The 13872-nt window shown below is 46.7% G+C and overlaps 3 protein-coding genes across 11 annotated transcripts in view; 2 read left to right on the forward strand and 1 right to left on the reverse strand.

The window, feature by feature from the left end:
- Positions 1-572, forward strand: part of NDRG4 (NDRG family member 4) — a 42980-nt gene extending 42408 nt beyond the window's left edge. For 5 of the 8 annotated variants that reach the window (XM_007468313.1, XM_007468319.1, XM_007468317.1 and 2 more), the window contains one exon: positions 100-572. In XM_007468313.1, the coding sequence (XP_007468375.1) occupies positions 100-254 (155 nt within the window). In that variant the 3' untranslated portion in view covers positions 255-572. The remainder of the gene's footprint in view (positions 1-99) is intronic. The other 3 variants (XM_007468312.1, XM_007468318.1, XM_007468316.1) reach the window with 1 other exon arrangement.
- A 2643-nt stretch (positions 573-3215) lies between these two features.
- On the forward strand, positions 3216-7329 carry SETD6 (SET domain containing 6, protein lysine methyltransferase). Its single transcript, XM_007468320.1, has 9 exons — positions 3216-3242; positions 3472-3561; positions 3643-3787; positions 3867-4008; positions 4135-4329; positions 4459-4582; positions 6239-6419; positions 6565-6707; positions 6854-7329. Exons 1-9 carry the CDS (start codon positions 3216-3218, stop codon positions 7157-7159), a joined length of 1353 nt encoding a protein of 450 aa, XP_007468382.1. The 3' UTR covers positions 7160-7329.
- A 1773-nt stretch (positions 7330-9102) lies between these two features.
- The window catches only part of CNOT1 (CCR4-NOT transcription complex subunit 1), a 101607-nt gene continuing 96837 nt past the window's right edge, over positions 9103-13872 (reverse strand). For both annotated transcript variants that reach the window (XM_007468322.1, XM_007468321.1), the window contains exons 45-49: positions 13435-13584; positions 12593-12773; positions 10898-11030; positions 9623-9757; positions 9103-9442 (exon numbers count right to left, since the gene is read on the reverse strand). In XM_007468322.1, coding sequence (XP_007468384.1) covers positions 9364-9442; positions 9623-9757; positions 10898-11030; positions 12593-12773; positions 13435-13584 — 678 coding nt within the window. In that variant the 3' untranslated portion in view covers positions 9103-9363. The remainder of the gene's footprint in view (positions 9443-9622; positions 9758-10897; positions 11031-12592; positions 12774-13434; positions 13585-13872) is intronic.

A 13872-nucleotide genomic window follows, 5' to 3' on the forward strand; every position in this document is an offset into this window, starting at 1 on the left:
GGTCTCGCTGGCCGCTTTGCTTGCGTAAATCCTTCTCCCGCCTGCCTGCGCCCAGCCCCGCCTGCTGGTCCTCACCCCCGGTGCCCTCTCTGTCTGCAGTGCCCTCGGCCAGCATGACCCGTCTCGCCCGCTCTCGAACCTCGTCCCTCACCAGCGCCAGCTCGGTGGACGGCAGCCGCCCGCAGGCCTGCACCCACTCAGAGAGCAGTGAGGGGCTGGGCCAGGTCAACCACACCATGGAGGTGTCCTGTTGAAGCCCCTGGTCCCACGAAGATGCTCACCTGCCCCCCAACCTGCATCGACGTCCCACTGCCATCCTTGTGCAGCTCATTTCCCCTTTAGTTTATTTTTGCGAGGGTGAAGGGGAGGAAATGCGGTTACTTTTCTTTTGTTTACAAAGATGAGGGGATCCGTCCTAGATGCTGCAGTGGAACAGTCTCCAGATGGTTTGAGGGGCTCACTCCTCCCCTCCCCCCCCTCACCTCGTTAACTTGCCTGACTTACACCCTCTCTTCCAGTTCCCCAAGGCCCAGGCACGGTCAGGGCAGGGCTCCAGGGCAGGAGATTAGCTAAGGGAAGACTTTGAGTCCTTCTCTGGCCAGGATCCAGGATAATATGCTGGATTAAAGAAAGCATGGGTTGACCCCCTAAAGCAGGCAGGTTTGAAGGTGGGATGGGGTTTTGAGACGGTAGGTGCTGGGACAGCAGGAACGCAGGGTCCAGCTCAGGCACTGGCATGAGAACCAGGAGACAGCAGCAGGGAGCACTCAGGCAGGAGCCCTGGAGCTCTGCAGGCCCCTTTCCCACCCCCGAGCCCCACCATCAAGCACATCTGTTTCTGATTTTAGCACCCGTGACAATCATCTGAACAGTAGCCACAAGGGGGCGCTTCTACCAGACAGCAGTTTTCCTGGTGCTCTCTGGTGCTGTAGGGCCAGGCAGGTAGGGGCTGAAAGGGGTTTCTCTGCCCAAGGAAGACAGAACACAGAGGACCTTGAACGCAGGAACCCCACAGACTGTCCCAGCCCACAGTCTGCCGCCTCCTGGCCCTGTCCCGTTTCTGAGCCAAGGCCCTGAGGCAGAAAGTCACCTGGTCCTCTGCCTCTAGGGAGCTGACTAGGGCTGAGGTTAAAGGCTGGGATAGCCTTTGAGTGTTGGGTACGCCTCTGAGAACTTCGTGGTGACTGTCTTTGGAATCCAGCAGGCAGTGGTGGCTCACAGTTCCTATAGAGTTCCCCCAGAGACCCCCTTTTCACCCCTAGGTTCCATGGAGGACAGCTTAATCAGCAGCAGCATGGCCAAGGCCACTGGAAACATTTCTAGGGAGAGTTCTAGTCAAGCTATTACAATGTTTCACGTAGGCATCACTGAGAGAGTTCATTTGGAGAAAACTGGCCCAAGATAGCAGGACTTGGCAGTCCCAAATCACCATCCTAGCCATTTGGAGTAGGCCCAGGCTGGGGCTTGCTGGGTCCTGGGGTGGGAGGTAACGTTTCCTGAAGTGAACAAGGGCCAGGCAGAGGAGAAAGGCTCCCCACACACCCCACCCCCTTCCAGCCAGCTGAAGCCCAGGGCTGTGCCATATATTTCCTGTTCATCCACCTTACTGGGTAGAATCTCCTGGCCCAGGAACCAGAAGCCATTTGTCTCTGAGCCTAAATCAGTTGCCACAAGCCCTCAAACGAGTAAAAAAGAGAAGAGGGCGGGGAGCAATGAAAAATGCAGGGCTGTGGAGGGTGGGTGGGTGTGTGTGGGGCTGAGGGGACACCTGCATCCACATTTCCTTGGCACACATCACCCCCTTCTGTCAGCTTAAGCCATTATAGGGCCCAGTGGAGTGTCTGTTAGTTCTATTCACTCACGTGCTTCCTTTGAATATAGAATGTGACTGTTTGAAAAGCTGGTAGAATTAATCCCTCTTACTGTAGATAGCGCTGTGAATCTTGGATTTTTTTTCCCGTGTTCTTTCAGATGAGATCTATAAATATCTATACATTATATATATATATATGTATATTGGGTACTCCGGCGTGTGGCTTTCCATTGGAGGTTGTGTCTTCTTTGGTCAAAGTGAACTATTAATGGAATTTGTTACTTTCTTCTCTGTACAAAGTGAAGAGCCTACTTTTGTGTATTCTGGTGCCTGATGTCATGAGACTTTGAGATGACAAAATGTAAAACAAAAACCCTTGTCAACGTAGAAAGAGTTAACTGTGCTGAAAAACTAATAAAGAAACTAAGAATTTGAGTATGGTGATGCCATGCCCATCATGAGAAGCTTTGGAAGAGACAGAATGTTTAAGCTGGTGAGGCTGGTGCTTCTTGGGTTTAGGTGGGGTTGACCGTTCAGAGTGAAAACAGGCATTTCCATCTATGTATTTCCATGTCTTGTCACATTATCTTACCAATCCTTACATTAATTCCATAGGGTAGATACTAATTATCTTAGTTTCACAGTTGAGGAAACTGAATTTGCCTTAATAAGAGGCCAAGCTGGGAGGTGGCCTTGACAGTATTTGACTTCAAAACCCAGACCTGTAACCTCTATATTCGTTGCCTCATTTCCTTAAATTTAACGGCATGATATTTCCCCATGTTTAACCACCGTTTGATTCATTTACTCAGCCATTTATCCAATAAATAGATATTGAGTTCCTGCTGTGTGTCAGCAACTAAAGCAGCAAGTAAATAAAAATAAGCCCCTCCATGTGCTACGCAGAAGATGAAAAACTGAGCGGGTCTATTCTATCAGTAGTTCTGGGCGCCCTGACCACACAACTCCGCAACACTTGCACAAACTGCTCTAATTGCGCACCCAGCCGGCCTCCCGCGAGGCCTTCCCTTCTCATCCAGAAATGGGATTTTGCACTTCAACCGGACTTCTACCCCCAGGGGTCTCAGCTGTCACAGACCAAGACTGGGAAGGGTTGTGCCTGGCTCAGACCAGGCTCAAGGCGGCAAGGGGACACATCTTCCTGCACCCGGCGGCACGCTTTCTTAACCCAAGTGGGGAGACCCGGCCTCAAGGATGTTTTCAACAGGGCTTGTACGACCAGGTGCAAACAAACCCTCACTCTTCTTCCGCGTGGAAGCCGAAACGAACATCACGTGGTTTCGGGGCGGGAACATAGGCCCCGCCCCTGAGAGTCCTGCCCCCGGACGCCGGAAGCGCCTGCGGTGGGCTGCGGAGTCGCGGGGCTGCGCGGCCTTGGACCATGGCGACCCAGGCGAAGCGCCGGCGGGTGAGTTGTGGCGGCAGGCGCAGGAGCCCCCCTCTCCGCCGCGCCTCGCCGCTTCCCCGTCCGCAGCGCCGTCCCGCACGCGGCTGCGCGGCCAGCCGCGGGTCATTTGCCGCACTCCACATCCCCTCCCCCAACCCCGGCCCTTTCTCCGCGCGCGCGCGCCGCCGTCTTCTCCGCCCCCAGCGAGCTCTTCCGGGCGGGGCAACGCCACTGCGCTTGCTTATCTCAGGTGGCAGGGCTTGCGGGCAGCGAGGACCCGGCCCCGGTGGCCAGCTTCCTGAGCTGGTGCCGGCGGGTAGGACTGGAGCTGAGTCCCAAGGTGAGTGGGGGGCGGGGTGGAGGCGGGCGCGGCGGGGAAGCGGGCGCGGTCTAACTCTGACCGGCCGCTCTCCCTGCTCAGGTGGCGGTGAGCCGGCAGGGCACGGTGGCCGGCTACGGCATGGTGGCTCGGGAGAGCGTGCAGCCCGGGGAGCTGCTGTTCGCGGTGCCGCGGGCCGCACTCCTGTCGCAGCACACCTGCTCAATCAGCGGCCTGCTGGAGCGAGGTGGGCACGCCGGCGGGGGTGGGACGCCGAGGCGGGCCTGCGGGGCCGGCCGGGGCCCTAACCTCTTGGTCTCCCTCAGAGCGAGGCGCGCTGCAGAGCCCGTCGGGATGGGTGCCGCTGCTGCTGGCGCTGCTGCACGAGCTGCAGGCCCCGGCCTCGCCCTGGAGCCCCTACTTTGCGCTGTGGCCCGAGTTGGGCCGCTTGGAGCACCCCATGTTCTGGTGAGAGCCGTAGGAGGGGCAGCACCGTAGGTAGCCTGGCTCGAACCGCCCTGCCCTTGGGACACGGGTTCCAAGCGCTAGTCCCGGTAGGTGGTGTGAAGAACCTGGGTGGGGGTGTCACTGCAGGCCAGAGGAGGAGCGCCGGCGATTGCTGCAGGGCACCGGCGTACCCGAGGCTGTGGAGAAGGATTTGGCCAGCATCCGCAGCGAGTATTATTCCATCGTGCTGCCCTTCATGGAAGCCCACCCCGATCTTTTCAGCCCCAGGGTTCGCTCTCTGGAACTCTACCGCCAGCTCGTGGCTCTTGTGATGGCCTACAGGTCAGTGAGCGGAGCCATAAAAAGGACCCTTTTTTTAGAACTCTGTTGAGGGACTAGAAGGGAAAGAACAGTGAACCCCACTCGCCTCTCACCCTGCATTGGGCTTTAGCAAAGTTCTCTCTGTGGTAGCTTTCAGGAACCACTGGAGGAAGAGGAGGATGATGAAAAGGAGCCAAACTCCCCTTTGATGGTGCCTGCTGCAGACGTACTAAACCACTTAGCCAATCACAATGCCAATCTAGAATACTCTCCAGTGAGTGGATCTGTCCCAGTTCTTGTTTTTATGTGCATTGATGATTGGGCATGTGATTCAAACCGGTGTGTTACTTACGCTGGCCTGGCAGTTGAGCTAAACAGACTCCATTCCCCTCATACTAAAAATGTGTAGGTGGAATTATCTCCTCCTCTGTGTACTTTGCGTATTCCACCGAAACCGCCTGAACTGAAAACATCTCAAAACCTTCCAAGAAAGCTGGGGTTAATCCTCCGATAAACCTTGCACCCTCATTGATTTGGTTCTATAGGTTGGTTGTTCTGTGCAGTGCCAGTGAGCCAAGATTGTTTCCGGGCCCTGTGGACAGCAATCTGGAACAGCCATAGCGTCAATACTTTTCACAGGAGGGGATGTTCGTAAGACCAGTTTAAGATGATGCCAAGGCTGTATCAATTCTATTTGCTAAGTGGAAAGTTGCAAAAAAAGATCTAAGTTTATGGGGTTAAAAATTAGGAAATGGCTGTTTAAAATAAATTTATTTTTGGCTGTGTTGGGTCTGTTGCTGCATGCAGGCTTTCTCTAGTTGCAGCATGCGGGAGGCTACTGTTCGTTGTGTGTGGGCGTCTCATTGTGGAAGACGGGCTCTAGGCAGATGGGCTCAGTAGTTGTGGCTTACGGGCTCTAGAGCGCAGGCTCAGTAGTTGTGGTGCACGGGTTTAGTTGCTCCATGGCATGTAGGATCTTCCCGGACCAGGGATCGAACGCGTGTCCCCTGCATTGGCAGGCAGATTCTTAACCACTGTGCCACCAGGGAAGTCCCTGGCTATTACTTTTAAAAGCATGTGTCCACTTGCTGTTCCTACTTTGATCTTGTTTTTTTGGGTTTTGTTTTTGATTTTTGCCACACTGCACAGAGCCTAGTTCCCCGCGCCCAGGGACTGAAACTGGGCCCCAGCAGTCTTAACCACTGGACTGCAGGGAAGTGCCTAATTCTTCATTTTTGTAAAGCTAGCAACTTTTTGGCTGTGTCGGGTCTTAGTTGTGTCACGCGGGCTCTTTGTTGCTGTGCACAGGCTTCTCTCTAGTTGTGGTGTGTGGGCTTTGTTGCCCCGTGGCATGTGGGATCTTAGTTCCCTCACCAGGGATTGAACCTGCGTCCCCTGCATTGGAAGGTGGATTCTTAACCACTGGACCACCAGAGAAGTCTCCAAAGCTAGCAACTTTTTTCTTTTTTGCGATACGTGGGCCTCTCACTGCTGTGACCTCTCCCGCCGCGGAGCACAGGCTCCATACGCACAGGCTCAGCGGCCATGGCTCACGGGCCCAGCCGCTCTGCGGTACGCGGGATCCTCCCAGACCAGGGTACGGAACCCGTGTCCCCTGCATCGGCAGGCGGACTCTCAACCGCTGCGTCACCAGGGAAGCCAGCTAGCAACTTTTTAAGTGTTTGTGAGATGTCTGAGCGAAGATTACCTACTAAACCATTGGGATGACCTTTGACCTTTAAGCCTCACCAGTTTTGTTCTGCAGTACAGGATCTTAACAAGAACTAAAGGTAGAATGTTGGTAGGTATAGTGTCAGTCCCATCACTGAACTATACCTGCTGGAGGGAACTGTACCCTCCTAGGAGGGAAGTAACCTTCATGAGGCTGGCCTGGGAAGGGCCTGGCCCCAGCTTCTCCCTTCCACCCCAGAATTGTCTTCGGATGGTGGCCACTCAGCCCATTCCTAAAGGCCATGAGATTTTCAACACTTATGGGCAAATGGCTAACTGGCAGTTGATTCACATGTATGGTTTTACTGAACCGTATCCTGACAACACGGATGACACGGCTGACATTCAGATGGTGACGGTTCGTGAAGCAGCGTTGCAGGGTGAGTGATTAAACCTTGGACACTGGTGTGTGTCTCCATCCCTGCCCCAGGTGCTCTGCCAATAGTAGTTGCTCCCTTTTTGTAGACTAAGGAGAAATGAGCTCTTGGGTATACTGACTTTCACACCAGTACTTTCTGCCTACAGGAACGAAAGTTGAAGCTGAAAGGCTCCTACTGTATGAACGCTGGGATTTCTTATGCAAACTGGAGATGGTAGGGGAAGAGGGAGCCTTTGTGATTGGGCGGGAAGAAGTGCTGACAGAAGAGGAACTGGCCATGACACTCAAGGTAAATGCTCAAAATAAGTATTTTAGATCTAGGTGCGAGGAAGGGTGGCATGGATGGAGAGGACACCTAAATGCTGTCAGGACAGGTTGGCTTCTCTAAATCAATTTCGGAAATACGCAAGTAAAGGGCCCCATGGTTGCTTCTAGGTACTGTGCATGGCTGCTGAGGAGTTCAGAGAATTTAAAGACCAGGATGGATGGGGAGACGATAAAAGGGAAGAGGACAGCCTGACAATCACAAATATCCCCAAACTCAAAGCATCATGGAGACAGCTTCTTCGGGACAGTGTTTTGTTGACCCTGCAAACCTATGCCACAGACTTAAAAACTGAGCAAGATTTACTCAGTAGTAAGGAGGTCTACGCCACACTCAGCTGGAGGGAACAGCAAGCCTTACAGGTTCGTTATGGTCAGAAGATGATCTTACACCAATTGTTGGAACTGACTAATTAGCAGGTTCCCTTTTTCCTGAAGGAATGTCCAGGAGAAGAACTTTCTGCTAAGCTGGCACACATTGATGCTTGAAAAGGATAATTTGGACCTTTTGTTTTGCATTTCACACTAAATACCAAAAGGAAAAGTAGCAAAACTGTTGTCTAGGATGAATTCCAAGGTAAGAGTGACATGCTGGGCTTCCCTGGTGGCACAGTGGTTGAGAGTCCGCCTGCTGAAGCAGGGGACACAGGTTCATGCCCCGGTCCGGGAAGATCCCAAATGCTGTGGAGCGCCTAGGCCCGTGAGCCATGGCCGATGGGCCTCTGCGTCCAGAGCCTGTGCCCCGCAACGGGAGAGGCCACAGTGGTGAGAGGCCCGTGTACCGCAAAAAAAAAAAAAAAAAAAAAGTGACATGCTGAAGGATTTGGGAACAGTAGACGTGGGAACTGCTGCTTATTGTTATGAACACTACTAAATTTTATAGCTCTTTGGTTCTCAGCTTGATCCAAAGTTAGCAGAAATGTGATAATGATAACATTTTGTTGTAGTCTGGCATTTAATAACATGGACTTTGAAAGTAGACCTGGTTCAAATCCAGGTCTATTTTGAACAAAAGTCACTTTCCCTTAGTTAACAACTCTTTCCTGTCGGAGGATTTAATAAGCTGTGTCACTGGGACTCTGAGCAATTGTTTAAATTCCTTAAGCAGCCTAGATGGCACAACTCACCCTTAAGACATCAATGACATTCAAGTCCCCATGTAAGATTTCTACTATTTAATCTTGAACCTTTTTGTCCTCTCTGGCCATAAAACTTGACAGTCATGAAAGGTAAGGTATATATTAGGTAAGTTTTAAATATATACCTACTCCTTTTCTTTTAAAAATTATATCTAACGTTGTAAAGCAATTATATACTCCAATAAAGATGTTAATATTGAAACACCATGGGGGTAAAGGATGTTTTTAAATGGGCATTTTGAAATTGTTTAATTATAGAAACCTGCTCCAATAATTTTTCACTGTTGTTGGAAAGGAAAAGGCAAACACCACTACACAAAAATCACTTCCTTGTTTAAAGATGCCAAATTGGTAGTGGGAAAACCTACCATTCAGCAAAAGTTGGTGTTCCCCAGTGGCCCCAATGGGAAGGCTGGGTGGTCCACTTTCCTCCTCACCACCAGCACTGGCCGCTACTGAGAAAGGCACAGTGGACTCGTGTGTGTGTCATGACTTTAATGTTCGACTACAGTATGCATACACATACAAGAAGTAGGGAAGCTAAAGCCCAGGAACTAGGAAGGCTACAAAATACAACACATGGACCAATACATTTACAAAACATTCATAATCCTTACAAAAGGGGCTGTATTGGTCCTTTTGACTTTGTTGTTGTTCAGCTTAGTCTGTATGGCCATTCATTGGGATAATGGGGAAGGGCAATTCATAATATTTGATTCCTTTCGGCACAGTTTACAAGTTATCAGGAGAGAGATGGGGGAACTTTAGGCCTGGTTTGGCTTCCCTTTATAAAAAGAAGTGTCTCACAGGGCCCAAGGGGATGTGTTCTCCAGCAGAAAAGAGAAAATGATGCTCTGCCAACAGCCAGCTTTAGATTTGGGGAAGAGGCAAAATAAAAATCCACGGGATCTCAATTGTGAACTCTTCCCATGTTTCCTGGCATACCAAATTCTACACATCCACATTTTTTAACAACTCTGTGATTTTCAAGGTCCCCATCCATATTTAAAAAAAATAAGTCACATAGTATTTAAACTGGCTTTCCTGCTATTCTTTGGGACACCAGGAATGTCAGATGACATGGAGCTATGCCCCCCCGCCCCCAACAAGTGCATGGCATCAGCAGCCTCTTCAATTTATAAGCTGGGAAATAGGTACCACCAGTTTATCTACTTGCCTTGGACACATTTTTGCACAAACCCAAGAAGTTCCAGACAAAGGTTTTCTCTTTCATATATTTACACAAGTTCAAAATGATATTCACAGCATCTTCTAAATGTTGGCCAGGAGTCAAAAAAATGCATTTAAATTTGGAACGTGTCCAAGTAGACAGGAAGCTGACCCAAACAGTAATTGGGGCAGATACCCGAGACCAAAGGGCTGGAAAAGTCAGGAAGAGCTGAAAGGATCTTCAGCCAGTTTATGAACTTGGTACAGTGGGACCTCCAGGCTGACAAATTTACAACAAAGATGTGGTTCCATCTAACTGGCACCTGTCCCTTCCATTACTTGCTGAGCCTGCTTTTGTCCCATGCAGCACTGTGCGACAGACTGGAATAACCTGAAGAATGGAGACAGTTAACAAGTTTGTGAGAAAACTTCAGGCCTGACTAAAACCTTGCGTCTTACTAATTTTGGTTACTATGGCCTTCTTTAATCACCCACCCAAGCTGGAGCCATCAGATGATTCTCATTCTTCTGTCTTAAGAATGTAACAATTTAAAAATTACTTTTAACTCACTTTTCAATTTCTGGGGCACAGTGTACAAACTCGTGGTTCCAGAACTTAAACGCTGGATTTTTAATCAGCTCAATGAAGGTAATAAGAAGACCCCAAGGATGTGGCCTATTTACAATCAACCGTTCCAAAAGAACCCTGGAGAAGGGAAGAAAAAGTTAGTCAATGCACAGAGAAACATACAAATTCACGACCACCTCTCCATTTGTCTTTTTTCCTAACACTTTTCCCCTGATTATTACACTACATGCAAAAGTTGTTAGCTTTACAAAAGGCAGGTGGATTAAGTCTTTTCTATAGAATGGTTAAATGAAGGTAGATTCTAGAAATTACATAACAAACATGGGTTTGAATCCCTCCTCTTCCCATTACTGAGCCTACAAGACTAAGTTAAGGTAAAGGATAGATAATAGATTACATGACACAGAGAAGATAATCACTTGAAGAATACATACTCAATGAAAGTAAATAGGAAATAAGAATTTTACTACTAGTAGTACATATGTAAATTGGGTGGGATAATTCTTCACATCCCCTGATCTAACCGATTGTACTTCTAAATTTACCCTAAGGATGTAATAAAGCACAAGAACAAAGATTTAAGTTCAAGGAAGTTCACTAAAGCTTTATATAGTCCACCAAATAGGGCTTTTACCATCTAAACATCTAATAATAAAACTAGTTAATTTTTAGTATATTAAACCTAAGGAATACTAATGCTCAGAATCTATTAGGTGAAGGGGCAAGTTTAACAAGTCTGGTCCAGTTTTTTAAGTTTGTGTATATCTCTCTCACTAGGATGTACCCATTTCCTGATCTCCAGTGCTGTACATAGTCCAAGCAATCTGCAACAGATTCCTAACTATTGTCAGTAAAACACACGTATGATCCTGTTATTTCTCCTGCTTAAAACCTTCCAACCCAGAGGTAATGACAAGTCTAAGTTCTTTAACATGGCCTTTAAAAGGCCTCGGTGTTTCAGGACTGGTTAAATATGCTGACACCACCACCTGAGAAAAACTGATCTATCAAAATGCTGTGCCTTTTGTTGAAAACTTTTTGTTTCATCAGTGATTAATAATTCTCTACTTGTGATTTTTTTTGCATCCATCAGACTAATTAGCAGGAGGGCAGAACCATGCCCATTTCGTTCACAACTATTTAACACATTTAAGATGCTCAGTGAACATGGAATGCATAGGGGAAAAAACACTCAGAATTCATAATAAAGGGGAAGAGGCTCCATTTAGAACCCTCTGAAAAACAGACCTCTCTTACCTTGTGATCTGTTCTTGGATAGCTTCAGTGTTGGCCTCTGCAAAAAGGTAGAGCATGGTGCAGCTGAAGTAGTGAGTGTGGCTATTTGGGTACCGCAGCTGATTTGCAATTGCATTCAAGAAGAGATACCGACCTAGATATTAAGAAAACCCAGCTTAGCGAGAATTTGCTCTGAAAGGCCAATGTGAGAAGACAAATCATTCTGACTGGCTGGATTTGCATTTCTGATATAGGTTCTCAAATTATCCTTTGGTTTCAACCAGCGGTGCTCAGGGCCCCAGATTTCATTTCTGTGGGTTTTATTTCACTATTTTTCACATTAAAAAAAATTGTAGTTAAAAAAATTAGTCTATTTAAAAATAAGAGACCTACTGCATATTAATATAACCTGTTAATAGCATATTAATATAACCTGTTAATAAAAAATAAAGTAGTTCCCCCCAAGAAACTTAGAGAAGAGTGTCACTTTCACATTCTGCTGGATTCTCATTTCTGCCCTTATGTTCAATCTGTTCCAGTATGGTTATTTCATGTGGCCTCTGGAAACTGTCACTGTACACTTCTGACAATTGTGTGAAAAAAAGCAAATGTCTTTTTATTATTAAAATAGTTTTAACCCCACAGCCCTTCTTTTTTAAAAAATATTATATATTTTGGCTGCACTGGGCCTTAGTTGCAGCATGCCAGCTCCTTAGTTGCTGCATGCATGTGGGATCTAGTTCCCCAACCCGGGATCAAACCAGGGTCCCCTGCATTGGAAGCATGGAGTCTTACCCACTGGACCACCAGGGAAGTCCCTCACGACCCTTCTATAAGGGTCTTGGGGATAATCCACTAAGGGTTCCCAGACTATACTTGAAGAAATGCTAGTTTAAACTTTATTGGAATAAGTATTAATTGGATTTGGTTGTCTCCCTCTGCTTGATATTACTGAGGTTTGTAAGGCCATCACAGTGAGCTTTAACACTTAAAGGCTATCCACTTTTTTTGTTGGGCTCTGGACGTAATGGTATTCATTTGTGTTAAATCTTGATTTTAAGCTGCCTCAAACCCCCTCCTACAAATAGGCAAGTAGTATATACTCAAAATTAGCCTCTCAAAAATCCATAGCGAAGTTAAAAAAGTAGGCATCCTCCTAAAGTGTATGCGTGTTAGGCTGAGCAGGACTATATCGTTGGTCACCACCTACTATACAGAACACCAAAATTGGTAGTTCAACCAAGCAAGATGCAAACCTACAATAGGATTATACTGTGAACCTTTTTGCAGAGCAGGTAGGGGAAGTTCTATTCATTAATCTTTACACATTTAATATTTAACATATTGCCTGGCAAAGAGGCATCAGTAAATGTTGGGATAAAAGGCAGGCTAACAAAAAAAGTAACGTGAGCCTATTTTTAAAGAGAGGCTAGTAAAAAGAACATGTTTATTTTCACACTAAAAAGAAAAATGCTACAGTCATACACACTGAAATATTAACTGATGCGGTAAGGATTCTGGATGATTTTTTTCCTTTATGCTTTGCTGTGTCTTATGCATTGAGCAAATACTATCGAATTCAAGATAAAATAACCAGCCAGACCCATAACCATACTGACAGAACATTCTCTATTGCGGCTTAAAGTATTTTTGGGACCAGACTGTGACAAAAAAATGCACAAAACTTGACTCTCAGAACTAGCTGGCTTCACTCACCTTCAGTGTCCAAGTCCACAGCCAGGTTCTGGAAGATGTCCATGTGAGCAGAGTGGGTGATCGTGCTCATTGAAGGTGTGCTGCCCTTGTTGTGGATGTGTGCAATTGCCTGAGTCCCTACATAGAGCACCAGTGCATTAATGAGCTGGAGGTTGTAGCGATTACCAGGCTCATTGGATACCTAAATGAACAAAACAGAAAGCTCCTGACTTAGGCATCGGATTTAGGCACCAATATTTCTAAGAACCCTTTTTATGCCTTTCATAGAAAAGCTGAACTGTTCCCAATATCCTCTGTGACTTAAATTTTAGAAATCTGCTTGAATTTCTGAGGTTATTTAACAAATACACACTTGCACAAGGGTAGCTGTGTCAAAAGAAATAGGATTTCCCTTGGGAAACCAAAGCTTTGACAGTTAACAGCACAAAAATAAAGTTTATAAAGCCAAAATTTGCACTATCTCACTTATAAAAAAGATTTGGAGAAGGAAAAACGTGGTTTCTTGGTATGGAAAGACTGGAAAGATAATACAGCCTCAATCAATTTGTATACAGCAAATTGAACCAGAATCCATTTACTTAGAAGAGTCTTGGAGTAGGGGATGATTATCAGCAATCTTTTCTTACAGAAAACCAGTCCATTCCCTGGCTGCCTCTTCCAAGGCTATATAGCTTGTCACTGGTAAAATGTATAATCCAGTTAATCTCATCCAACCATTAAAAATGACAATGTGCTTTAAAACCTTTAAAGCAGGTTGAAAAGACTAACTTTCAAGAGACCATGCATAGGACTGTGCGTACAAAGTGAAAGACACAACCAAGACTTTAAGTCAAACCACTAACCTGTAGGTTGCTCCGCAGATCAGACAGAAAAGTGACAGGTGATCGAGTTTTAAGGTAGGAATCCAAATCCTTTTTGAACTGGGGTGGCATCACCCCAGTAAAATTGGTGAGAATCCGGGGTGCAATGTTAATTTCACTCAACATATCCACCTGCCACAAACAAATACAAGAATCATAATCAGAAGCATCTGTAGGCCTTAACAGCAAACTGTATCTGCTAGAAAGTAGTTGGATTATTCTTCTAAAGTTACACACTTTACATCTTGAAGAGTAATCAATCTTTTTAAGAAATTTTTATTGAAGTACAGCACAATGTTGTATTAATTTCTGCTGTACAGCAGTGTTATTACTCATCTTTAATTAAAGAAATAGATTCTTCTAATTAAAGGTACCCATATACAAAATGATAGTAATCTCTCATTCTATACTATTTTCTCA

Source organism: Lipotes vexillifer, unplaced genomic scaffold (genome assembly GCF_000442215.2).
Source record: "Lipotes vexillifer unplaced genomic scaffold, Lipotes_vexillifer_v1.1 scaffold1347, whole genome shotgun sequence".
Classification (NCBI taxonomy): domain Eukaryota; kingdom Metazoa; phylum Chordata; class Mammalia; order Artiodactyla; family Lipotidae; genus Lipotes; species Lipotes vexillifer.